At 43.1% G+C, this 27,835-nt stretch overlaps 1 protein-coding gene across 1 annotated transcript; it reads left to right on the forward strand.

Moving 5' to 3' along the window:
* Positions 1–6,312: 6,312 nt before the first annotated feature.
* LOC121568227 lies at positions 6,313–8,514 on the forward strand. The gene is made up of 4 exons (XM_041878781.1): positions 6,313–6,372; positions 6,489–6,549; positions 6,717–6,816; positions 7,437–8,514. The coding sequence occupies exons 1-4, from the start codon at positions 6,340–6,342 to the stop codon at positions 8,251–8,253; spliced, it is 1,011 nt and encodes a 336-aa protein (XP_041734715.1). The 5' UTR covers positions 6,313–6,339; the 3' UTR covers positions 8,254–8,514.
* Positions 8,515–27,835: the final 19,321 nt, after the last annotated feature.

Raw genomic sequence — 27,835 nt, forward strand, 5'->3', positions numbered from 1 at the left:
ATAATAGCCTAACAATAGGATCTTAATTATTCCCAATATCCAGGTCTATCTAAGCATGCAGAGACTCAAAGACAGCCTACCTTGTTCATAAAATGGCCTCTCCATCTCCCTGGTTTCCTCCGTTCTGTTGTGGCCATAGACAGTGTGCTCCTCCACACAGACATACAGGCACCAAAGCAGCAGGGTGGGCCACCCGCAGACCCCTGGCCCTAACTTCCTTAGCATCATCCTGGTCCTGGACGGTCCTGCTACTGCTGTCCCAGACTCAGTGAGGGCCAGTGGGGGACAGGAGACCAGCACTTTACCTGGCCTACTGAACCATCGGTTTTGGCACTCCCGAGTGGCGCAGCGGTCTAAGGCACTGCATGTCAGTGCTAGAGGCGTCACTACAGACCCTGGTTCGATTCCAGGCTGTATCACAATCCGGACGTGATTGGGAGTCCCATAGGGCGGTGCACAATTGGCCCGGGTTTGGCCGGGGTAGGCTGTCATTAAAAATAAGAATTTGTTCTTAACTGACTTGCCTAGTTAAATAAAGGTTAAATATGTTGTTGTTTTTTTAAACAACATTTATCAAATATATAGTATTTTTTTATGGGACCTGAGAGGTAAGGTAACATGGGAGGCTAGTGGGTTGAAAGCGGCAACCCAATGCATCCAGTTCAGATTACACGCTTTCTTCATATCAATCCTACCATTGAACTGATAGTTATTTGGCTCTCGTCACATCATCTCAACTTTGCTTTACGGTTCATTGCAATTCTCCCAAAATTCTAGGAATGTACTATTTATTTGCATTGGATGTTCAAAATTACCGGACTGTTTTTAAGCCGGTTTCAATACCACTTACCAAATAAATATCAATGAAAACCAGTAGCCGTTTGAATATAGGCTAACCACCTAGAAACCACAAATACAGAACTAAAGTGTATAATGCAAGACTGTGTATGTGTGTGTGTGTGTGTTTGTGTTTGTGTGTGTGTGTGTGTATACACTAGGAATGTGCATGCGCATGGGTTTGTGCGTGTGTGTGTGCTTGAGTGTGAATGCACTTGAGTGTGTGCCTGGGATGTGTAATAACCTGCAGCATGTTCAGAAGTCAACCGTCTCCACAAGCAGAAGCAGGTGGCCTCAATCCACAACTGGAGGTCCCCCTTATCTCTTCATTTGATGCCTCTCCTGGCCTTTATCTAGTGGTACACATACCCATACACTAAATCAACACCACATACCAAATAAATATCAATGAAAACAAGTAGCAGTTTGAATATAGGCTAACTGCCTAGAAACCACAAATACAGAACTAAAGTGTATAATGCTTTAGATGAACACATAATAAGTGATGGCAAAAACAAAATAGAATTACAGGACATTAGCTTTAAAAATGCTAAATCCTCTCAGCCTCATTGCAAAATCTGAATAATAGCATGAGATTAAAACTGCACATTTTTCTCTCTGCTCTATGTCAATGTGTGTAGAATTACAGGAAATTAGCTTTAGAACAGGAAAATGTTTTCTTTGCCCCATGGCTAAATGTGCAGAATTGTAGGAAGTTAGCTGTCCCCTGTCCGATGCACCACCCCCCCCCCCACACCCCCCCACCCCTGACTCAGACCTTGTGGTACACCACTGTTTCTTTTTTTAAGAATGGACTTTGGCTACCTGGAATAACCTACATAATTCACCAAAGAAGCTCTGGACTATGCACTGTCAATGACAACTAGCTAGTTACCTAAGAGAGTTGTGGTGACCTTTTACACACATACAAGCAGGATGAGATGAGTGAAGGATGTGCCCTGGCTGCAGTCAATGGTTAAACTGTCTGTGTTGGCATGATGGCTGCAGATAATAATATGCCATTTAGCAGACGCTTTTATCCAAAGCAACTTACAGTCATGCGTGCATACATTTTTGTGTATGGGTGGTCCCGGGGATCGAACCCACTACCTTGGCGTTACAAGCGCCGTGCTCTACCAGCTGAGCTACAGAGGACCACCAGATCAATGGCATTATGGTTATACTCATTCATATATAAATATGACTCATATAGAGATGTTGCAACAGATGAGCTCAAATGAGGTGAGAGTAATATAGATAGGTGGGGTGATTACCAACAAAACCGATACATGCACAACTTTGAGGCAAACAGACGGGGTTGGCTTACAATCAAAGGAATACTGACAACATGTAAACTATATCTAGTCTGCAAACGTTTATTGAAGCACTTGTTGTCTCTCAAATACATTGTTACAGTTGTTGGTTACCTAGCTAGCACATTTTAGCCATGTTAGCATAGACGTGAGGGGGGTGAAAACACGTCAAAACAAGAGACGGCATCAAAAAGTGCCGGCCTTAGCCTCAGAAGGCATTTTTTATGGACTTGTGATGATGTGGTTTGAGTTTTAACAGCATATATTATGTCTCAATAAGGCTACATTCACAGACAATAACACTAGTCTGTGAATGTAGCCTAGTGCCTCCACCCTACACCCACCATGATCCTGGGTGCTCCATTAGGTATTCCAGAACTGATTAGAGAACTCTAGCCAGATGGAAACATTCAACCAAGTGCAGCCAGACCCTGATAATATATACCGCCATTGTTTTCAGAGGAGGAGCAGATGGTGTGAGGTCTTTGACAGAGGCCTAATTTCCATGTCTGTGTACTCTTCGTGTTAAGCGAAGTAGGCCTAGTCTCTGGCCCAGACTGAGGGGATTCAAGCGAAAATCAAGACTTATCTGAGAGTTTATAGAATGAACTGAATGAACTTCAACATAGAGTTTTGCCATTCTCACCCAGTTGTTGACTCATGACAGGGACTGATGGGAAGCAACCATTGAGCTTTAGCCTAGTTGGCTAATATCTGATAGTGCCATTAAGTGCCTGTCACATGTTGCCCTCCCCTGTTTTTCCCCCAATTGGAAACCAGCCCTTTTTGTGTATATTTAATATTTATTTAGAGTTTCCAGTGACCTTTATCATCATTTGTGTGCTTTACTCTATGTTACATGATTTTCAATGGTGTGCTGTGCCTCTCCCTCCTTTTGTGTTTTCTGATTTATTTATTGTAGACTCCTCCCCCTTGGCTGGTCTCCTTGGAGACTGAGTTGGCCTAGGTCTGCCACACCTGGGCATGATTGAAAGAACGAGCTACCAGCTCCAGTTCGGAGACTATCCTGAGAGAGCGATTTTACAGACATGCTGGGAACATGAGCGAGGACAGAACACGAGCTTTGGGTGGGGTAATAACCAGGCGAGGGAGATGGGACTGTATGGAAGGGAGTTTAGCCCTACCATAGCTATTCCTGTGAACCCACCATGGCTACTTCCGCCTCCAGTAGTAGATCTAGATGTGTTGGAGAGACTACGGAAAGATAGGGAGGGGGTTGATCCATCTAATGTTTAATAGATGTCAGGATACTGTATATCAGGATTTTGTGCCCATTTTCACAGATGGTTCAAAAGACCCAAGGAGAGGACATGTTGGGTCAGCATTTGTAGTGCAGGAATGAGGAGTGTCAGGAAGTGGAGCTGATGTCCGTACTGTTGGCCTTACAGTGGGTGGAGGAAGTCAAGCCAGACAGAATAGTTATTTGCTCTGACTCATTTGCAGTGTTGATGAGTCTGAAGTCCTTTAGCCCACGTAGCAGACAAGACTTGCTTTATGAGGTACTACAAACCCATGGCAGGGTTAGACAGATGGGTATACAGACTAGATTTACTTGGGTCCCAGCCCATGTGGGGGTGGAGGGGAATGAGCCAGCTGACGTACTGGCTAAAGAGGCCCTTAGTAGTGGGGAATTGGATGTTGAAGTTTCAATGAGCAAGGCAAAGGCAAAAAGCCTGATATGGACAGTGGTGGTGCAGAGATGGCAGGAGCTGTGAAACAGAACCACTTATGGCATTTATTCCAAGTACAGAGGAAAGTCGGGGAGGGGAGGACGGCAGGAAGGGACAGAAGAGAGGAGGCTATTTTTACAAGATTAAGGGTGGGACACAGCTGGTTGAATAAGACATTAAATGTGATAGGAAAGCATCCAACAGGAAAGTGTGATTATTGCCAGGAAACAGAGACAGTGGAGCATGTACTGATACAGTGTGGACAGTATGAAAGGGAAAGAGAGGCTGAGATCCAGTATGAGGGAGAAGGGGATACAGGAAATGAGTTTAAAGAGCATACTGATACAGTCTCAAATATTTTATATATTTTTAAGAGAAACGGGGCTGGCAGGTAGGATTTAGTTTCTCCCTGTCTCTGGCCCACACTCTAGTACTTTAGGTGGTGGTAAGGCACGATAAACCCCACCGAAGAAGAGTTTGGGGACTGCTGCTGGAGGGCAAACACACCAATGCCGGATACTGCCGGAACAGGATCCGGCACCTCTCAATTTTGGACTGTTTGGTTCCGGAACCCATTTGCCAGAATCCAGTACCTTTTGTCGCATGATCATTTTCTTTCACTGATTGCAATGTAAAAATTAGAATAAAAAAAGTTAATTCAAGTTGCCTCCTCTGTAGTTATCCTGCCCCCTAAAAAATGTTATGTGAAATGTGGCTAATATTCTAAGAGTGGATTCATGTTGGGTCGGCCCAGGTTTATGGTTGCTGCAACATTGTAGCCAATGATCAACGGCTGGCCACTGCTCTCCAGCATTGCACTTCATCTTGCTGATAAATCTGTCTATTCAGAAAGAAACTAAAATAATTCAGAATACTACACCAGGAGTAGGCCTATAATTTAGCCACAGATGGTCAATAGTTTATAAAAAATAATAAAATAATAAAATAAAATTAAGCCTAGCTGTGGATTGTGTGCAGCCCAATCACATAATAATAATAGCATGCCTACAGTCGGGAACGAACAGCAAATCTGTCAGTGAACAGAGAAGACTAATCTGTCTGTAGGCTACCAAATATGTTATCAACTTTCAAATTGGCCTACTAAAACAAGAGAGAGAGATAGGCTTTTGGCAGAGCTCATCGGCCATCGACGGTCAGTGAGCTGCGCATCATTGGGTGAGTCAGTGAAACTGGAAAGCTGTTTTAGGACTATAATTTTCTCATGTTGTACAATGTGTCTCCACACAAGTAGGCCTAGACTATTGATGGATTCAAGACAAGGTGGTTTTTATTGATCTCAGATTCTCAGTTTGCCAGTGTCAAAGTAACCTGTCATTATGATGTAGAATTGCATAAAATGTATTTATATAAAAGGCCACATTTTTCACAGATCCTAGGCTTAGATTTTTGGTTCTCCTATGTGTGCAACTTCTGCATGCGGCTCTACTCTACTGCTCTATGCCAGCACACAAAAGCGATGATAATGCATGCAATGCTTTATTATAAAGGTGATATTTTTTAAATGCGTTCAGGTACCTCATAGCCCCCCAGATCACCCCCATCTCGGCTCACCTTTTGTTCTGGCACCTCCCAATTTACAAATTAAGCACTGGCCAAACTGGTGCTGCCACCACGACCACTACCTCCATTAGTCACCACGTCACATCCAGACTGCAGCCAGAAGGGGACCTGAGTCGACAACACTCTATCCTGCAGATAAGGAACAGTCGACCCCTAAACATACGAGCTTGGTCAAATACTTCTGTTCAGAATGGCTCCCTGCTCATGCATTTCTTCCTCTCCCCCTCTGTCGCCAGCATGGAACAGATCATGGGCTCGGTGCCACAGACGCTTGATGATAACGGGCGAAGAGGAACGACTGGCAACCAACAACCAATGGACAAATGCTGGACGAACGACCGACAGTGGTGGAGGAGGCCATCTTGAGGACCTCCAGCAGCATGGACAGTGTTTTGGGACTGTGTGTGTGAATGGTGTGAACCCCTCTGATACTTTATAGTCTTGTCTGTGTGGTGGCCTGGAATCTTAGAAACCTGCAAATTGACATACTGTACTTTTGGCCATGTAGTGTACATAAGGGAATTAATTTAATAGTTCATTTAAATTATAATTCAACGTGGTGGTTTTTAGGACATGTGTCCCCATGGTAGTTGTATTGAATCAACTTTGCATGTCCTCTTTTATTGACCTGCAAACTCTTCCTGATATTGACCCTGTCGCCCCACATGACTCCTTTTAAGACCACAACGCTTTTAACAATCTTGCCCTTAATACAGGATGACATCATTTGAAATTCTTTAAACCGATGTTGCAAGGAATGTTGGCGCTTGAGCATTCTGTGACAGTGAGCGTTCTTGTGCGTTGTGTTGGGTGCTATTCGTTATCAACATGACCCTCCACATGTTGTGTGTTGACACAGGCCGAGTTAAGGACAGCCAATGATAAGAAGGACCCGTCCCTTTATAAGCACGGTCTTGATGAAGAGTCATTCTGCCAAACCTAGTACCCAGGTAAGGACAGGCCACTCTCTCACTTGTTGATCTTCAGCTACTTCTATTGTTGTTTGGTCTATTCAGTCTGAAGATTCCTGTGAAAAATCCTAATTCATTTTCCCATTTCTCCTCAGTGGAAAAAAAACATGCATCTCAAAGTAGTGATCTTCGCCTTGTCATTCTTGACAACCACAGGTTTGTGCTTTCTTCACTTTCCTTTTCATTAAAAACATAATTGCATCTGCTATCGAATTGTGTTTATCATAATATAGAGCAGATGCAATGATGTTTTAAAGAGAATAATAGGATTTAAAATGAGTTAATGTATCAATGGTGTTAACTTCTCCTATCTCCTACTGTAGCACACCCACTCCACCGTACCAGCAGAGAAACATCACAGACCCTACAGGACATCATTAACAATCAGGCTCATGAGAAGACTGACCTCAGCAAGGATGTCAAGTATGTCCTCATACAATATATGACATAAACTATTGAATCATGAATCAGAAATGCATGTATACAGGTGAGTCTTTTAACAGCCTTTTAACAGTCCTATACAGCCTTATAACAGCCTTATAACAGTCCCATAACTGTCCCATAACATACTTATAACAGGCTTATAACAGTCTTTTAACAGCCTTATAACAGTCCTATAATGGTATTTTAACAGCTCTATAACAGAATTTTAACAGCCCTATACCAGTCCTATAACAGCCTTTTAACAGCCTCATAAATCAAATCAAATCAAATGTTATTTGTCACATGCGCCGAATACAACAGGTTTAGACCATACCATGAAACGCTTACTTACAAGTCCTTAACCAACAATGCAGTTTTAAGAAAATAGAGTTAAGAAAATATTTACTAAATAAACAAATGTTTAAATATATATATATTTTTTAAGTAACACAATAAAATAACAATAATGAGGCTATTTACAGGGGGTACCGATACCGAGTCAATGTGCGGGGGTACAGGTTAGTCGAGGTAATTTGCACATGTAGGTAGGGGTAGAGTGACTATGCATAGATAATAAACAGCCTTATAACAGTGTTTTAACTGATCCTGTATGTTAACAGTGGGCTGTGGAAGAGCCATGTGGAGAACAGCAACCTGTACACCCAGGACAGCCCCAAATCCATGGTGAGCGAGATCAGGCACAAGCTTTCCCTGGAGTCCGAGAGGCTGCGCGCCCGCCTTCGCCAGGAGCTCACTAAGCTGAGGGAGACACTCGCCCCGTACCCTGCCCACTCCCAGTCCAGCGAGTCCACCCTGGCCAGCATGAGAGATCGCCTGGGCCCCCTGACCAAGCAGCTCCAGAGCGCCGTGAACGGCAACAGCCAGGAGCTGTGTAGCCACCTCAGGCTCTACTTTCAGGGATTGGAGGCCGCGGAAAGCCAAGCGGCAGCCGGACCCACCCTATACCTGGAGGCCGTGCAGTGGATCAGCCAGACCTTGGATGACAGCAGTGCCAAAATTACCTTCGTCATCCAGGCCTTCAAAACCAAGGCGTCCAGCATGATCAGGGAGCTCAATGGTACCATCCAAGGGGACTTCTGGCAGGAGGTGAACATCCGGCTTGGACAGGAGGTGCAGGCGTTGAGTCTGGAGGTCCAGGGCAGGGTGGGGGTGCTGAAAGCAAAGCTGGCCCGTCTCCTGCTGGCTCCACAGCCCCTCAAGGCTGAGGTGTCCACCAGCATGGAGCAGTTCTGCCAGAGCGCCGCCTTACAGGACCAGTTGTTCCATGCCCGAATTGAGAAGCACCTTCTGGGGCAGGAGTCACAGGCTCAGAGCCCCAGCGAGCCGCTCTCTCTACAACCTCTGGGCTTATTGGAGGAGGACTTCTCTGATAAACTAAGTGCTCTCCTCCAAGACATTCTGCACACTGTCCAGTAAAAGCAGAACTTTTCTCATAGCAGAATGAGAGAGATGGCGAGAGAGAGAGAGCACATTGTGTCCCATTATAGGGACCATTTAAACTATATAATTGTTTCTACTCCTTGTGCTTACATATATCAACTCCTTTACCATTGTATATACAGTACAGTAAGTAATCCATGTATATTCATGATGTTTTCGTTGTTGTGTTTATTTCATGTGGATGATTGTTGTAAAGGCATTTTATGTGAACTGTAAATAAAGCTTGTGTGAAGTTTACACAGTGTAAATAGTATGTATTGTTACGGCTAGTTCATATGCAGTACTTTTACTGTATTCTCATAAAAACAGACATCGTTACACATAACATTGAATTCATATTAAACTTTATTTTGTATTTTTTCAAATAATATACAGTACAGAGCAGCAGCAGCAGGTCTGTAATTGGAGCATGATTGACACGAAAACTTGGTTTGCTAAACCCAGCCATCTTAGGTTACAAGTCAGCTGTATTGAGTACAGTATATCAAAATAAAATCCCCAAAACCCATATCATATTATAGCATTGTGGAAGACTCAGTGCATATATCTATGGAGTCATAGGCAATGCTATTAATAGTAGTCAGATAAATGCCATAGGTAATATATCAGTTCCCACATTCCAGAATAATGATATCAATTCAAAGAAGTATTAATGTTGCCTCATCTTATCTTGTACAGTATTGCTCAAGCGTTTTAACATACAAGTATGTGGACACCCCTTCAAATTAGTAGATTCAGCTAATGCAGCCACACCCATTGCTGACAGGTGTATAAAATTGAGTATACCACCATGCAATCTCCATAGACAAACATTGGCAGTTGAATGGCCCGTACTGAAAAGCTCAGTGACTTTCAACGTGGCACCGTCATAGGATGCCACCTTTCCAACAAGTCAGTTCGTCAAATTTCTGCCCTGCTAGAGCTGCCCCGGTCAACTGCAAGCGCTATTATTGTGAAGTGGAAAGGTCTAGGCGCAACAATGGCTCAGCCATGAAGTGGTAGGCCACACAAGTTCACAGAACGGGACCGCTGAGTGCTGAAGCGCGTAGAGCGTAAAAATCGCCTGTCCTCGGTTGCAACACTCACTACCGAGTTCCAAACTGCCTCTGGAAGCAACTTCAGCACAAGAACTGTTCTTAGGGAGCTTCATGAAATTGGTTTCCATGGCAGAGCAGCCGCACACAAGCCTAAGATTACCATGCGCAATGCCAAGCGTCGGCTGAGGTGGTGTAAAGCTTGCCGTCATTGGACTCTGGAGTAGTGGAAATGTGTTCTCTGGAGTGATCAATCACGCTTCACCATCTGGCAGTCCGACGGACGAATCTGGGTTTGGCGGATGACAGGAGAACGCTACCTGCCCGAATGCATAGTGTCAACTGTAAAGTTTGGTGGAGGAGGAATAATGGTCTGGGGCTGTTTTTCATGGTTCGGGCTAGGCCCCTTAGTTCCAGTGAAGGGAAATCTTAACGCTACAGCATACAACGACATTCTAGACGATTCTGTGCTTCCAACTTTGTGGCAACAGTTTGGGGAAGGCCCTTTCCTGTTTCAGCAAGTCCCCGCAGCAATGTTCCAACATCTAGTGGAAAGCATTCCTAGAAGAGTGGAGGCTATTATAGCAGCACAGGGAGGACCAACTCCATATTAATACCCATGACTTTGGAATGAGATGTTTGACAAGCACATTTTCCTTCATAACCTGTAATTGATATAGCATATCAGGAATTATTTAACTTAATCTATAACCAAAAGGAGAATGAGACACCTGTGTCCACTTATTTTCTTAGGACACGATCAAGGTCTTCTAGCGGTTTTGGCTACAAAATTATTTACATCATGAGAAATCTGAAACACACCCTATCAGATTGGGCAGCTCGGAGGTGGACAGGTTGGTTGGTAGATGGTCATTGGCCGAGACACCTGTCAGTCAAAGGCGTGGGACAGACCGCCTGCCCAGTAGAACTTCTTGAGGACAAACCAGCTGCCTAGGACCACCAGGGCTATGGCTGCGGTGCCAAAGAGGATCCCTACCACCAGCCCTGTGATGTTAACCCTGTCACCTCCTGACTGTACCCCTCCGCTGTCTGGATCACACAGAGGAAAAGTAGAGCTTTAGTTTGGGGCGTGCTTTAAATGACACGTTTATGCTCCCATCTAGACATATTCACCATCTGACACTTTAATTTAGCAAAAACATTTAACTCACTATATGCCAATGCAGCAGGTCTTTCCTCTGTAGGAGAAACAACAGGGAGGGAAAACATCATATTATTTGTTGAAATGGAATTTGAGTAGCAGTGGTACTGATAACATTTAACTCTATAAACTCCAGTGAATGACTTGCTACCCGTGATCATTATTACTGAATATCAGAATCTCAGACATAATGTTGAACAAAATCGTTAACAGATGACTCCAGATCTCACCATCTCTGCTAGTATAGAGTGGTCCCAAAGAAACAGTAGCTGATTCCGCTGACTCGGATCCAAAAGGCTCCAGTGATCTCTTTCTCCTGCTATTGCAAGCCTGTGACAAAGACAAGTTCTTATGCTTATACAAACCATTTATAGTATTGCAGCGAATTCAGGGGGTAGCGCCGACCGGGACTTGGAACTCGGGTCCAGTGACTGTCAACCCAACACGTTAGCCACTTCACCAAGAGATCCGATCTCTTGACGAGGTTGCTGTGATGGGTCAAGGTCAACACTGTTTTATCGATGGTACTGAGTGTAGAGAACAAGGTATGTTAGAATGGTGTAGGTAGGTGAACTCCACTTACATCAACCAGTTCCTGACACTTGTTGGGCTCACACAGTCAAAGGATACAGTGCAGGTAGATACTGGACCTTTCCAGGTTATTGTGCGTCACAAAGCGGAATGCCTCAAAGGAGAATCGGGAATTCTTGGAAATCCATTCCGTGTGACTGATGAGCGTAGATCAACAGAGCATCTGTGAATAAGGATTATAAGAATGTGCTTTGTCATTTAGCACATTCTTATTACAATCAATATATTGAGCTGTAATGTATCATCCATATTTCTCTATATTTGAAATTGATGAGAGGATGGTTTTTATCAAACCCTGTGAAGAAGTTGTGCCGCTCATGGTTTGACATGTTGTACGCAGATGGGGTTGCAAAGCAGTGGTCAAGTAACAGATTAAAACTGTTTTAGGGAGAGAGAGAGAGAGAGAGAGAGAGAGAGAGAGAGAGAGAGAGAGAGAGAGAGAGAGAGAGAGAGAGAGAGAGAGAGAGAGAGAGAGAAGGAGAGAGCGAGGGAGAGAATCAGAGAGTGAGTGAGAGCGAGAGCGAGACAGAGACAGAGACAGAGAAAGAGAGAGAAAGAGAGAAAGAGAGAAAAAGAAGACAGAGAGAGAGAGAAAGAGAGAGAAAGAGAAGACAGAGAGAGAGAAAGAGAGAAAGAGAAGACAGAGAGAGAGAGAGAGAAAGAGAGAAAGAGAAGACAGAGAGAGAGAAATTGAGAAAGAGAAGACAGAGAGAGAGAGAAAGAGAAGACAGAGAGAGAGAGAAAGAGAAGACAGAGAGAATCATCATGTCAATTTGTTTAAAAAAAGAGTGTATTCTATTCACAACAATGAAAATATAGAATATACAAATATGAACATAAAGGATATGACAAACTACAATACAAAATACATTAAATGAGTGTGGACTCATTGACATTTGACCCAGTAGATAAGTTAAGGTTGACTTCCTTCCCAGTGAGGTTGGTGGCCTTGACCTCCACGTAAACCTTGGAACGCAATTCAAGTCCTGTCGGTGGAATCACCAATGGGTGGCCGTAATCAGTGTCCTACACAACAAACAGTAGAGAAGAGAAAGACTTGTGAAGAAGATCCCAAGTGAGATTTATTCTGTAAATATCCAAATCAAAAGACTAATAGTAGAGTAAAATAAGAGTAAGAGTCAATTAACACTATACAATATGTCGCTAAGATATAGTTACATTGTAATAACATTCTATAGGCAGTACAGTGTACTTGAGATATTATATACTTCTCAGACAGCCCTGACCATTCATGGATGCTTTTTTATACATTAGGAATTGAATCCTGCACTCACATTAAAAACACTCATACTCAAGGTGTCGATGAACGTGCCATTGTTGTCACTGGTGGCCACTGAGACTGACGACCTAAGATAGACAAAGTGAGAGAGAGCTGGTGTTAGAGAAGAAGGAGAAAGTGTCATAGTTCATTTATATGTCAGCTGACCTAGCTACATCTAGCTACCTCACTAGCTATATAACCCAATTCACCCTCTGGGGATCAATAAAGTACATTTTTACTGATAAACAGTTAGAGGGCCGAGACTCACGCCACGATCTGTGTGTTGTTGAGAAGGTACTCCAGCGGGTAGCGGCAGGAGAAGTGATAGTAGAGGATGATCCCCACAGAGGACTTGGGGGTGTCAAGGTAGCCCGTAATGATGAACGACTGGATGCTGGAGAAAAAGCTGAATGGACCAGAGGCATCCAGGCCCTCGTTCAAGATCTAGGCTCAATCAACACAATGATGGATCAATGAATTGGTGATTGAAAGGGAAAGGGGGTATCTAGTCGGTTGTTGATATAAGATCAATGAATGATAGATCAATTATATAGGATCAACACAATGATGGATCAATGTAGGATCATGATTGATTGGATTGATATAGGATCAACACCTTGTTATTAGTACAGAAAACAGAACTCATCAATATTAGGTTTGTTTTACATTCGATTCTATAATAAGGTAAGGTAGTATCATTTTACACAATTGCAAAGTTCACAGTAGGCTACACAACGGTCCTCTGTAGCTCAGCTGGTAGAGCACGGCGCTTGTAACGCCAAGGTAGTGGGTTCGATCCCCGGGACCACCCATACACAAAAAAAAATGTATGCATGCATGACTGTAAGTCGCTTTGGATAAAAGCGTCTGCTAAATGGCATATTATTATTATATTATTACAACATTTTCCTATTTCAAATAACCACCAGAGGGCTAATCTCGGACACAGTTCACATTATATACAGTTAAAAAGCCCAAATCCTAATGATTTCCTAATTTACACTGTAACTAAGGCACTCTTTCCCACCTGGACAAAAGGAACACCTACATGTATGTGAGAATGCTGTTCATTGACTACAGCTCAGCGTTCAACCCCATAGTGCCCACAAAGCTCATCACTAAGCTAAGGACCTGAGACTAAACACCTCCCTCTGCAACTGGATCCTGGACTTCCTGACGGGCCGCCCCCAGGTGGTAAGGGTAGGCAACAACACATCTGCCACGCTGATCCTCAACACGGGGGCCCCTCAGGGGTGCCTGCTTAGTCCCATCCTGTACTCCCTGTTCACGCACGACTGCGTGGCCAAGCACGACTTCAACACCATCATTAAGATTGCTGATGACACAACAGTGGTAGGCCTGATCACCAACAACGATGAGACAACCTATAGGGAGGAGGTCAGAGACCTGGCAGTGTGGTGCCTGGACAACAACCTCTCCCTCAACGTGAGCAAGACAAAGGAGATGATCATGGACTACAGGAAAAGGCGGGCCAAACATGCCCCCATTCACATCAACGGGGCTGTAGTGGAGCGGGTCGAGAATTTCAAGTTCCTTGGTGTCCACATCACCAACAAACTATCATGGTCCAAACACACCAAGACAGTCGTGAAGAGGGCGCGACAACACCTTTTCTGCTCGGCATCCGACCGTAAGGTGCTACAGAGGGTAGTGCGTACGGCCCAGTACATCACTGGGGCCAAGCTTCCTGCCATCCAGGACCCATATACTAGGCGGTGTCAGAGGAAGGCCCAAACTTTTTTCAAAGACTCCAGTCACCCAAGTCATAGACTGTTCTCTCTGCTACCGCACGGCAAGCGGTACCGGAGTGCCAAGTCTAGGTCCAAAAGGCTCCTTAACAGCTTCTACCCCCAAGCCATAAGACTGCTGAACAATTAACCAAATGGCCAGCTGGACTATTTACATTGACGTCCCCCCCACTGTTGCTACTTGCTGTTTATTATCTATGCATAGTCACTTTACCCCTATCTACATGTACACATTACCTTGACTAACCTGTACCCCCGCACATTGACTCAGTACCGGTATCCCCTGTATATAGCCTCGGTATTGTTATTTTATTGTGTTACTTTTGATTGTATTTTTTACTTTAGTTTATTTAGCAAATATTTTCTTAACTCTATTTCTTGAACTGCAATGTTGTTTAATGGCTTGTAAGTAAGCATTTCATGGTAAGGTCTACACCTGTTGTATTCGGCGCATGTGACAAATACAATTTGATTTGATTTGATTTGACTCTCTCATTGTGCATGCACTGTAATATGCAGACGTCCTAAAATGTACACCTTACCTAAGACATGTAATATGCAGACGTCCTAAAATGTACACCTTACCTAAGACATGCAATATGCAGATGTCCTAAAATGTACACCTTACCTAAGACATGTAATATGCAGATGTCCTAAAATGTACACCTTACCTAAGACATGTAATATGCAGATGTCCTAAAATGTACACCTTACCTAAGACATGTAATATGCAGATGTCCTAAAATGTACACCTTACCTAAGACATGTAATATGCAGATGTCCTAAAATGTACACCTTACCTAAGACACTCTGTTACAGTAACCCTCTCAACTGCAGTGACTGGCGACAGGGGTTCTCCTGGCTGTGATTGACAGGCAGCTGGTAGCGGATGGTAGCTTAGTGGTTAAGAGCATTGTGCCAGTAACCGAAAGGTCGCTGGTTCTAATCCCCGAGCCGACTAGGTGAAAAATCTGTCGATGTGCCCTTGAGCAAGGCACTTAACCCTAATTGCTCCTGTAAGTCGCTCTGGATAAGAGCGTCTGCTAAATGATGTAAATGTAAATGGATGACAGGCGGATCCACGCTGGTGTCAATCAAGCCCTGGCACTGGCTCTTGTTGTGCTTTCCATTCAGAGCCAGACCAGCGGGGTCAAAGCCTGCCCACTGAGCCGAACACAGGTTCACCTTCAGGTTGATCATAATGGCCCCGCAGTCCACCGTCAAGTCGTTGTTGTCTGAGGGGCCACAGAGGAGAGGTAGTGGAGGTTAAAACATATACAGAATAATTAGTAGGCTACAGTAGCTGCTGGGAGGAATCACTCAGTGAGCTTACCACTGTCTGATCACCAGGCAGCATGTCTCAATTATTGTTCAGGTCAAAAAGTTCCCCCTGAGACTTTCACATGGGGAATTCCACCCCTGAATAGCCGTGTGGTTCAACCCTCAGGACTTACCTGGGACCCTGTTGTACAGAGCAGAACAGTTGTAGGTAATGGATAAGGCAGGCTGGAGGAAAATAGCCGACACAGCACAGCAAGAGCATCTTAACTACTGTGGAGAGAGAGGATGAGAGACACACTTAGAAGACATTCACAGAACAGAAAGAACCACAGTCAGTGTCCATGACCAGAGTGCAAAGCAGATGATAATGCAGAGATGGTTGTGAGATTGTTATCCAACATAGGAAATGCACATTTAAATGTACCACTAAAAAAAATCTGTACAATTTCTAAAATGATAAACTTCCCCCAAAATTGATTCACTATTCTAAGTAAGTTTGATTTGACCTTTCAAAACTAAAGCAGGAGAGCTGAGTCTCAAGTCATCCCATCCTACCTGTGAGGTTGCTGAAGAGGTGTTTGTGTGAGCAGGTGGTGGTGGGATGTGTCTTATAAACAGGTGTTATACCTCCCTGACATTTAATATCACAGGGGAGTGAAACACACATCCCTCCCATTAACACACACACACACAATCTTAAAAAAAAAGTGAAACCATCAAAGAACCACTAAGAGGACTGTCAGTGGGGTTTGGCATAGATCTCAAAGGTTAACCTGCTAACCTGTTAACCTGTTAACCTGCATGGGATATTTCATATTACTTGGAAACAAACAGGGGATATCTTGAAAATGATTGAGCGTTGTTGCTTTTCAGGGACATATCGTACACTGTATTCATATCTGTTTCAAATATCATGTTAGATTAATCCAATTCAGCATCAGGATTTTCATTAAAATGAACCCACTTGAATGCAAGATGGTTTCACTAGCTACAAATATATATAACTTTTAGATATTTTTTATTTTTATAGGTTGAGATAATGTGTAGAATATCCAATAATATGAATTCTGAGCCAATGAAATGATACAAAAAATCTATACGGAATACTATAGAATGATTCTCCATTGGACAGAGGTTAAGCCTAGTCCTGGGATGATACAAAAGATCTATACGGAATACTATAGAATTATTCTCCATTGGACAGAGGTTAAGCCTAGTCCTGGGCTAAAACGCATGCGTTTTAGCCCAGGACTAGGCTTAAACTCTGTCAAGGAAACAGGCCCTTAGAACTTCACGGGTTGGGCATGCATTGATTGACATTTCATTACAAAACCTTGTTTGGAACAGGGGTGCGTCTGTTTGATTTTTGTATACATTAATCACCACACAAAACCTATTAATCAAAATGCCGTACAATCTCTGGGGATCCTTTTGCATTTCTTATCAAACTTCCATCTAAAAGTGAGAAATTAAATCTCCACTAGAGACAATGCTGTTTTTGGGATGTCCTATGTAGGAGAGTGGATTCATGTCTTGAGAATGAAACACTATGAATGCTGGAAATGTGATAACGCACGCCACAAGGCAACAAACACAGAACCAAAAATAGCCATTGTTAATTTCACTTGCATGTCAGCCCTCTGTTCTATTGTGTTCCAAGAGCTACTTTGCAAGTAGACTTCACTATAGGCTACAACTGCTACTGTTCAACTGTGAAGGCCTATTGTTCAGTGTGAAATATAGAATGAAAATTACCTGATATGTTTTTGCCAAAAAACACTTGGGGAGAGAAGAGATTTGTTGCACTATACGGATGCGTCACTCGGTGACAGTCCCTTCACTTTTTGTTTCTGCCCAAGATCTCTCCAATGACAACTCTTTAGTGTTCAACACGAGATGCAATGGGCATTCTTATGTTGTCTAATTATATTATCAGATTCCAATAATCCTAATGGCTGCAGGGTTCACTCAATGGGACAATTCCAGATTACGCAAAACTCTGTCAATCTAAGACAGTGTAGTTTGAAGCTAAGCTGTTTACTATTTAAATCAATGGATAATCAAGGTTTATTGATTCTGAAAATGAATGAAAGGGCAATACTGTACATCTGGAAATACCATAGTAAACAAATGCATGTTGCTTACCTTACATGTTTTTTTGTTGTTGTTTTTTTACGTTTATTTTATCAGGGAGTCATACTGAGACCAAGGTCTATTTTACAGATTAGTCCGGAATTACATAAATTATAGAAAATGCACACATCAAAATATAAATGCAACCAGAAAGAAAAGCACGGTCATGATTTGCCCTAGAGGCAGCAAAACATAAAATGTAAGAACATTTTGAAGATTGTTCCACAAATAAGGTGCAAGAAAACTAAAAGTTGATTTACCTAACTCGGTAGAGACCAAAGGAATTTCCAGAGTTAGCCATCCCTGAGACAGGGTGTGGTAACTCGTATGTCTAAAGTTTAGTAATGATGTTAGGTACAGTGGGACTTTTTGTAAAAGGGCTTTATAAATGAAAACATAGCAATGTATCAACCTAAGTGACATCAAAGAGGGCCAACCTACTTTCTGGTAGAGAATGCAGTGATGAGTACTAAAATTGTCGCTCGTAAAAAAGCGCAGTGCGCTATGATAAACTGCATCTAACAGCTTTAATTAAGTGGTAGCTGCATTCATATAGATGATGTTGCCATTGTCTAGGACCGATAGGAGTATAGACTGAATAATCTGCTTTCTACTATTTAGCGAGAGGCAGGACCTATTTCTACAGAAGAAGCCCATTTTAATTCTCAACTTCTTAACTAACTCATCAATATGCTTTTTAAAAGACAACATTTCATCTATCCAGATGCACAGATATTTGTAAGCACGGACACGATCAATATGGACACCATCCAAAGTACATATGCTTAAATCATCAGACATATATTTATGCGCTCTAGAGAACAACATATACTTAATTTTACCTGCCTTCAGTACTAATTTCAGGTCAATCAAGTTTTTCTGTAAAACAATGAAGGCATACTGTAGTTCAGATAGAGCCTGATCAACCGTGGGGGCAATAGCATACACAACAATATCATCGGCATACAAGCGCAGGCTACCATTTTTTACAGACAAGTCAATATTGTTAATGTAAAAGGTAAAAAATACAGGACCCAGAATCGACCCCTGCGGAACACCTTTCGTAATATCCAGGAAAGCTGATTTAACACCATCAGTAGATATACAGTGCCTTCGGAAAGTATTCAGACCCCTTGACTTTATCCACATTTTGTTACGTTACAGCCATTAAGCATCCTTGAGATGTTTCTACAACTTGATTGGAGTCCACCTGTGGCAAATTCAATTGATTGGACATTATTTGGAAAGGCACACGCCTGTCTATATAACGTCCCACAGTTGACAGTGCATGTCAGAGCAAAAACCAAGCCATGAGGTCGAAGCAATTGTCCGTAGAGCTCCGAGACAGGATTGTGTCAAGGCACATATCTGGGGAAGGGTACCAAAAAATGTCTGCAGCACTGAATCATTCTTAAATGGAAGAAGTTTGGAACCACCAAGACTCTTCCTAGAGCTGGCCATCCGGCCAAACTGAGCAATCGGGTGAGAAGGGCCTTGGTCAGGGAGATGACAAAGAATCCCGAAGGTCACTCTGACAGAGCTCTAGAGTTCCTCTGTGGAGATGGGAGAACCTTCCAGAAGGACAACCATCTCTGCAGCACTCCACCAATCAGGCCTTTATGGTAGAGTGGCCAGACGGAAGCCACTCCTTAGTAAAAGGCACATGACAGCCTGCTTGGAGTTTGCCAAAAGGCACCTAAAGACTCTCAGACCATGAGAAACAAGATTCTCTGGTCTGATGAAAGCAAGAGTGAACTCTTTGGCCTGAATGCCAAGCGCCACGTCTGGAGGAAACCTGGCACCATCCCTACGGTGAAGCATGGTCGTGGCAGCATCATGCTGTGGGGATGTTTTTCAGCGGCAGGGACTTTGGAGACTAGTCAGGATCGAGGGAAAGATGAACGGAGCAAAGTACCGAGAGATCCTTGATGAAAACCTGCTCCAGAGCGCTCAGGACCTTCCAACAAGACAACGACCCTAAGCACACAGCCAAGACAACGCAGGAGTGGCTTCTGGACAAGTCTCTGAATGTCCTTGAGTGGCCCAGCCAGAGCCTGGACTTGAACTCGATCTAACATCTCTGGAGAGACCTGAAAATAGCTGTGCAGCAACACTCCCCATCCAACCTGACAGAGCTTGAGAGGATCTGCAGAGAATAATGTGAGAAACTCTCCAAATAAAGGTGTGCCAAGCTTGTAGCGTCATACCTAAGAAGACTCAAGGCTGTAATAGATGCCAAAGGTGCTTCAACAAAGTATTGAGTAAAGGGTCTGAATACTTATGTAAATGTGATATTTTTATTTTTTTTATTTTATACATTTGCAAAAATTTCAAAAAAACTGTTTTTGCTTTGTCATTATGGGGTATTGTGTGTAGATTGATGAGGAGGGGAAAAAAACTATTGAATCCATTTTAGAATAAGGCTGTAACGTAATTTTTTTGGGAAAAAGTCAAGGGGTCTGAATACTTTCCGAATGCACTGCACATTGAGTTCTATCTGTCAAATAATTTTTAAACCAGTTACATACAGCCTGGTCTAGGCTAAATGAGGAAAGCCTCTGAATTAGCAGTGAGTGATCAACGGTATCGAAAGCCTTTGACAGGTCAAAGTTAACCACATCATATATAACTAGGGATACAGCCGAGATAGTGCTATGACCTGGTCTAAAACCTGACTGATGTACATTTAGAATACATTTCAAGATAAGAAAGATCTTAGCTGAGAATTAATCAAGGATTCTAATATTTTGGCTAGGCAAGAAAGTTTAGAAATAGGCCGATAATTATTTAGGTCACAAGGGTCACCGCCTGTGTGAAGGGGGAGTACATGGGCCGCCTTCCAAACCTTGGGGATAGTACCAGATGTAATCGTCAGGTAAAAAATATGGGTTAATGATTCAGCAATCAGTGGGTTAGAGAGCTGCAGCAAAAATGGATCAAGCATATCAGCTCAAGTGGATTTTTTAAACCATAAATCTTGAGCAAGGCATCTAGCACATCACAGATAGTAAATTGTTGAAATGAAAACATAGATTCACTAGAAGTTGACGGGTTAACCGTCGAGTCAGCTAGAGGCTGGCAGAGGGAAGAGCAGTCGATTGACTGACCAGGGACAACTACACCACCGTTTCTCTCAAATACACTGAACAAAAAAATTAACGCAACATGCAACAATTTCAAATATTTTACTAAGTCATATAAGGAAATCAGTCAATTGAAATAAATTCATTAGGCACTAATCTATGGATTTCACATGACTGGGAGTACAGATATGCATTTGTTGGTCACAGATACCTTTTTTTAAAGTAGGGGCGTGGATCAGAAACAAGTCAATATCTGGTGTGACCACCATTTGCCTCATGCAGCGCAACACATCTCCTTTGTATGCATAGAGTTGATGAGTCTGTTGATTGTGGCCTGTGTAATGTTGGCCCACTGCTCTTCAATGCCTGTGCGAAGTTTCTGGATATTGATGGGAACTGGAACACGCACGTCAATCCAGAGCATCCCAAACATGCTCAATGGGTGACATGTCTGGTGAGTATGCAGGCCATGGAAAAACTGGGACATTTTCCGCTTCCAGGAATTGTGTACACATCCTTGCGACATGGGGCCGTGCATTGTCATGCTAAAACATGAGGTGATGGTGGTGGATGAATGGCACAACAATGGGTCTCAGGATCTTGTCACGGTATCTCTGTGCATTCAAACTGCCTTCGATAAAATGTAATTGTGTTCGTTGTCTGTAGCTTATGCCTGCCCATAGCATAACCCCACCGCCACCATGAGGCACTCTGTTCACAACGTTGACATCAGCAAATCGCTCGCCCACACGACACCATACCATCGCCATCTGCCTGGTACAGTTGAAACCAGGATTCATCCGTGAAGAGGACACTTCTCCAGCGTGCCAGTGGCCATCGAACTGCAGTCAGGTCAAGACCCTGGTGAGGACGACGAGCACGTAGATGAGCTTCCCTGAGATGGTTTCTGACAGTTTGTGCATTCTTTGGTTGTGCAAACCCACAGTTTCATCAGCTGTCCGGGTGGCTGGTCTCAGACGATCCCACAGGTGAAGAAGCAGGATGTGGATGTCCTGGACTGGCATGGTTATACGTGGTCTGCGGTTGTGAGGCCATTTGGACATACCGCCAAATTCTCTAAAACAATGTTGGAGGTGGCTTATGGTAAAGAAATGAACATACAATTCTCTGGCAACAGCTCTGGTGGACATTCCTGCAGTCACCAAGCCAATTGCACAAAACTTGAGAAATCTGTGGCATTGTGTTGTGTGACAAAACTGCACATTTTAGAGTAGCCTTTTATTGTCCCCAGCACAAGGTGCACCTGTGTAATGATTATGCTGTTTAATCAGCTTCTTGATATGCCACACCTGTCAGGTGGATGGATTATTTTGGCAAAGGAGAAATGCTCACTAATAGGGATGTAAACAAATTTGTGAACAAAATTTGAAAGAAATAACCTTTTGTGCATCTGGAAAATGTCTGGGATTTTTTATTTCAGCTCATGAAAATTGTGTTACGGTTCGGCACTGTTGGTCCGGTTCCCGCTTGTTTCCCTTTTCCTTTTTCCCCTGTGTGTGTGTGTTGTCTGTGTCTGTCTCCCCCTGCTGTGCAGCCCAGTCAGAGGATCTAGGTCAGGGGGCGTGGCCATTCTCTCTCATGCTCCGTTACTTCCAGCTGCGGCTCATTGTCATCAATCAACCAGCAGTTATCTACCCGGGCTGGACACCTCTCCAGCGCCAGTTCGTTCCTACACTACCTGTGGTAACTTGGCCCCGTACAGCAATCTCAGTCTAGTTGTTACTATCTCAGCATTATAGTTGTTTCTGCCACGTTTTGTAACCTGTCTCTCCTTCGACCAGATCCCGTCTGTTCCTGCTGCCTGCCTACCTGCCATTCCCACGCCGCAACCTGCTCATCTGTTGTCTGATATCCTCGTCATCCAGCTCTCCGGACTACTGGCTCTCCCCCCCACTCAGCTCCTACCCCGGTCTGAAGCTATTCCACCCTGAACTGTTTCTCTCTGCCAATTCACGCTGAATAAACGACATCCTAATTCACCCTCTGTTGTCCGTGTGTCCGTCTCTGCACCTGAGTCCCCCACCAAGCCTAATAAATTGGGACTAACATTTAACATGTTGCTTTTGTATTTTTGTTCAGTATAAAAAGCCTGCCGAGATAAAAGGATGATTAAAAGCATCATTTATCCCATTCTTCTCAGTTAGATGCCAGAGTCAGACAGAACTTGCTTAGGCAGGGAAGAAGAGGAATTTGTATGCTGAGTGAGGCTAAGGTAGTGTATGCACTGAGCATGTACTGTTCTCCAAGATTTTGAAGGATCACCAGATAAGTCAGAGATAGAGCTTAAAAAGTAGCTTGATTTAGCTTTCTTAATCAAGATAGTACATCTGTTTCTCAATTGTCTGAAAGATTGCCAGTCCACTACAGAGTCCGTTTTCCTTGCTTTGGCCCAGGCCTGACTTCTCCTCTGAATGAGCTCAGACAATTCCGAAGAAAACCAAGTGTTCGATCTATCTTTGACTCTGAATTGTTTAAAAGGGGCGTGTTTATCTGCCAGATAAATAAATATGGAGGATACATTTTCTAGAGCCAACTCAGATTCAGGAATACGGGAGACAGTCGCTAAATCAGAGTAGAGCATGTCAAGTAAAAACCGAGGATTAGCATTTAGCTGTTTCATATCTCTAATACATACTATGGGACAATGATCACAATGATCACTGCGATCATATGAAAATACTCCACTAGACAAATATTTATGTGGGTTATTAGTAAGAATTAAATCAATCAATGAAGAGTTAACAGGGTTTTTCACATTTAGCCATGTGGGTTTTTAGATCATTTGAGTCAAATTAAAATCAATGCATATACTCTTAAATTGATCTGAGGCCGGGGATAGCCAATCCAGATTCAAATCCTCTAAAATGATCAACTCTGAGGACAGAAAAGGTGTTAAACACTCAGATATAGCACCAACATCATCCACCATGGCAGATGGGGGGTGGTAAATCCCAGCAACAAATAAATGTGTATTCTGGTTTATGGACACATTTACAACCAGGAGTTCAAATGTCTTGGGAACAAAAATATTTAAAGATTGGGACACCATGACATTTGATTTTACATATATGGCCACTCCTCCCCCTTTCTGTAATCTGTCACATCTAAATACATTATAATAATTTACTTCAATGTCTTTATCAGAGACAGAACCATTTAACCATGTTTCCAAGAGAACCAGAATCTCAAGACATGATTCCTGTACCCAAATGTCAATAATGTCATAATTTGCACATTTAAGTGCATTAGCCAAAGCCCCCTACGAGATTTAAAGTCAGAGGGGGTATTAAGCTCATTCCTATAAGAGCTAACAGGCATAGGGTCATCTGCAGCTATTTGTTGAGTGAGCTGATATTTTGCCAAGGTCCCAGGCCAACCACTTGAGGGCAGAGCAGACTGAGCATCTGACAGACCTCCCTCAAGTCGCTGGATGCAGGGGCTGGGGCGAGAACTGGGAGAGCAGTGTTGGCAGAGCTCAGTCCACCCGCATGAAGCTCCCGCCAAAGGAGTGGAGCTGCTGCAGGGGACCAGAGTCGCTGCCAATGCTCAATTCTGGGTGTGCACAGGAGGTCTTGGTGTGGCTCCTGTTGCAGGGTTGGGGCTGCCATGGGGGGCAGGAGTGTCCCAGGCCTGTCCTGGGGATTGGAGTCGGGAGGGTAACCAAAACCAGCCTGTGAGGGAAGCTGTGGGGGGAATTAAGGAGGGGGGTGTGGAGGGCAGTGTGGCCGGCGATGCCCCAAACTCTGCTTGGGGCCTCTTTACTGTGTACGGCTTGGGCATAGTTCAGTTTACCTGCATACAGTTCCTGGGAGACAAGTGGTGGAGGGTGGTGTGGGGGGCAGTGTTGCTGGCTGTTCTCCAGTCTCTGTGAAGGGCCACCAGATGCAGGTCTAAAAGAGCGTCTGATTTGTGGGTTCTGATTCAGCTGTTGGCTTGGTCCTGTGTTTTTGTGGTACTCTTTGTAGATTGGATGGTGGTGGCTGAGAAATCCCTGCCTTAGCTCATGTAGCTCCATCTGCACGTCCTGCATGTGGCTGGCGTTTGACGGTGCTGGACAGTTCCTCTCTAAGTCTGCGCACTTCCATCCTGAGAGCCTGGTTGTCCTACTCAACATTTTTCATTGCACACTGCAGCTACCGGATCTCATCCCTATTTTCATATGATGCCAAGAACAAAATGATTGAGCATATCTATTTTGTTATATTATTTGTGGTTTGAGAGGGTGACACAGATATGACACAAAGGATTTTAGAACAATTAACTCAAATGTAAGATTAATGGGTTAATAATAGCTGTTAAATGTGGAATATTTCTCCTTCAGTCTTCCTAATAAAGGTATTCATCCAATCAGTCACCAATACAGGAACCCTCAAATTTCACAAAGTTAAACCCTGCATGAACTGTAACCTTCACCACTGAAAATTTGCCAGAAGACGACATGACAAGTGTAATAACGTCAAGACATGTCAGCCAGGAATATACTGTAGTGACAACATATTCCAACACAGTAATCGCCATTGTGCTTCTTTACAGTATTCATTCTCAGGGCTCAACAAAGGTGGCGGAAATTCGATCACAGTCATAGCAATAACCAAGGGCAATTAGGCTTCTTTAAGATGTTGATTTGATTTGGGAAAGAAGATATGCTGGGAATGGGTAAGGGAATGATACTGTACACTTTGGAAGGGTATAGTGGAGAGATCAAGGAGTCATTATAGTACCTGTGTATATGAGTGGACATCCCCTGCATCACACAACTAGTTTATCTCTCCTTTCTCATCATGTCAGCTTGCAAGGTGGACATACTATAGAGTACCACAGTATGAGTCATAATACCCATAAAACCTAGAAGTCAAACAGGGAAATGGTTCCAATCGTTTTTTCACCATTCATTTTTCCCATGTGGGATTTTAGAATCACTTAAAATAAAGTCTGTGTTTTGTGTAGGCTTACCCTGGCGTGACGTTTTCATAACCGTGTAAATCTTTTTTAAGGGGACTTTTATCAATATATTCACCTGTAATTACCACCCAAAAATGAAATGCTAATTAGCTGCTAATGTAGCTGTCATAAAGAACTACAAATGCCAAGATGATCTGGATGAGATTGCCGAATCGAGGCAAAGGTAAGAATCTAATGTTAGCTAAATGTAGTAATGAATAAATAGGCTACATTTCTTTAAATAGACAATTCTGTGATCTGTCTTGTGCAAGTTTTAAATTGACACAATATCTGTTAGCAAAGGTATCAGCTACAGATGACGTGCAGAAGCTTGCAGGGATTTGTAGTTTTACATGATGTCTACTTTGATGTTAATTAGCATTTTCGAATCTGAGAGTAAATAGAGCCGAACATATTGATAAAAGTCACCTTGTCTGAGAGAGATTTACATGGTCATCAAAACGTCACGCCATGGTAAGCCTACACAAAACACAGCCCTTATGTGTTTCTAAAATCCCCTATGGGAAAAATTAATAGTGGAAAAATGATTGGAACCATTTCCCCTTTTGACTGCTAAGTTTTATGGGTATTATAACACCTCCACTGTGGGGCTCTATGGCCATACATGGGCCATTGTCTAGTTATGGTACATGGTGTGTCCTTGAGACGACTCTTGTCTGTTAGAGATGTTGAAGTAGAACTACTGTGAAAGTAGAAATAGTGTGATTATTGGTCACTGTCATTGCTTGGATAAGACAATGCAATGACAGTCAAGACATGGTGACGAGTAAGAACAAATTGTTGTGAGAGAAGTAGTCTTTTGCTGTCATCTGCTGGCCAAGTTTGGGTGGTTATCAGTGATCATGGACCAAAGTATACAAAACATTACGAACACCTGCTCTTTCCATGACATAGACTGACCAGGTGAATCCAGGTGAAAACTATGATCCCTTATTGATGTCACTTGTTCAATCCACTTCAATCACTGTAGATGAAGGGGAGGAGACAGGTTAAAGGATGATTTTTAAGCATTGAGACAATTTAGACTTGAATTGTGTATGTGTGCCATTCAGAGGGTGAATGGACAAGACAAAATATTTAAGTGCCTTTGAACGGGGTATGTCAGCAGGTGCCAGGCACACCTATTTGAGTGTGTCAAGAACTGCAACGCTGCTGGGTTTTTTCACACTCAACATCAAGAATGGTCCACCACACAAAGGACATCCAGCCAACTTGACACAACTGTGGGAAGCATTGGAGTCAACATGGGCCAGCATCCCTGTGGAATGCTTTTGACACCTTGTAGAGTCCATGCCCCGACAAATTGAGGCTGTTCTGAGGGCAAACAGGGTGCAACTCAATATTAGGAAGGTGTTCCTAATGTTTTATGCACTCAGTGTATGTTCCTCTTATTATTTGGAAATAACCGCAAATTCAAATCTGATTTTAAAAAATGAACAAAATGCCTGTCCCAAATCATAGACTTGTATTACCTTTCAGTAAGACCCTATTTAGCATTATATAACATACTGTGCATTGTTTCCCTGTCATAAAATCAACTGATGCTTTGAAATCAAAAAGGCCTAGTCCATTCCTGAGTTACAGCAGATGTGGACCCCCTCACCGAGAGACAGTGCATGCCATTGCGTGACTTGAGTAACACTACCCTGGCCTCACTCAGATTACGACCCTCTCATGGGGCCAAAACTCGTGTCACTAATAAAGAGACATGATAGAGCGTTACATTCCAGGAAGAAGAGTAGTGAACCTCTGGCCCAGAGCCAGCCAGACAGCACAAAAGTGCCTCACATAAAATGCCTGTGTTGTGGAACACAGCCCGGCTTGTCTGAGCTCTTCATTTGCTCCCAGAAAACATGTGTTGCAGAGTTTACCATCTGCTGGTGACTGATAGAGATTACACGAAGAGAGGCCGATGAGTCTCGGTCTTGTGGCTGACTTACTTGTGGCTGACTACTACTGTGTGTGCTGGGCCAAATAGGCTAGTCTTTTCTGTTTACATGCTGTCTGCTTCCTGGAAAAACCTTGTATCAAATGTTTTGCTGATTTAGTCTTAGATGTAAAAAATAAAATAAAAAAGATTTGTGATTTTTTTTTGCATAAATTGACTGTAGGACCAACCAAAGTCATTCAAAAAATATTGTGAATTTCCACGACTAGCCTACATGGAAATATATCTGAAAATAAATGTATTTCTTTTTTTGTTTAAAAAAAGTTGACTTTTTGGTTGATAATAGGTTTTT

The sequence above is a fragment of the Coregonus clupeaformis genome, chromosome 6, assembly GCF_020615455.1.
Source record: "Coregonus clupeaformis isolate EN_2021a chromosome 6, ASM2061545v1, whole genome shotgun sequence".
Lineage (NCBI taxonomy): Eukaryota > Metazoa > Chordata > Actinopteri > Salmoniformes > Salmonidae > Coregonus > Coregonus clupeaformis.

Coding starts and splice junctions, on each gene's coding strand:
- LOC121568227 (XM_041878781.1), top strand. CDS start 6,340: ATGAAGAGTCATTCTGCCAAACCTAGTACCCAG. Junction 6,550..6,716: donor GTCATTCTTGACAACCACAG/GTTTGTGCTTTC, acceptor CTCCTACTGTAG/CACACCCACTCCACCGTACC. Junction 6,817..7,436: donor GACCTCAGCAAGGATGTCAA/GTATGTCCTCAT, acceptor GTATGTTAACAG/TGGGCTGTGGAAGAGCCATG.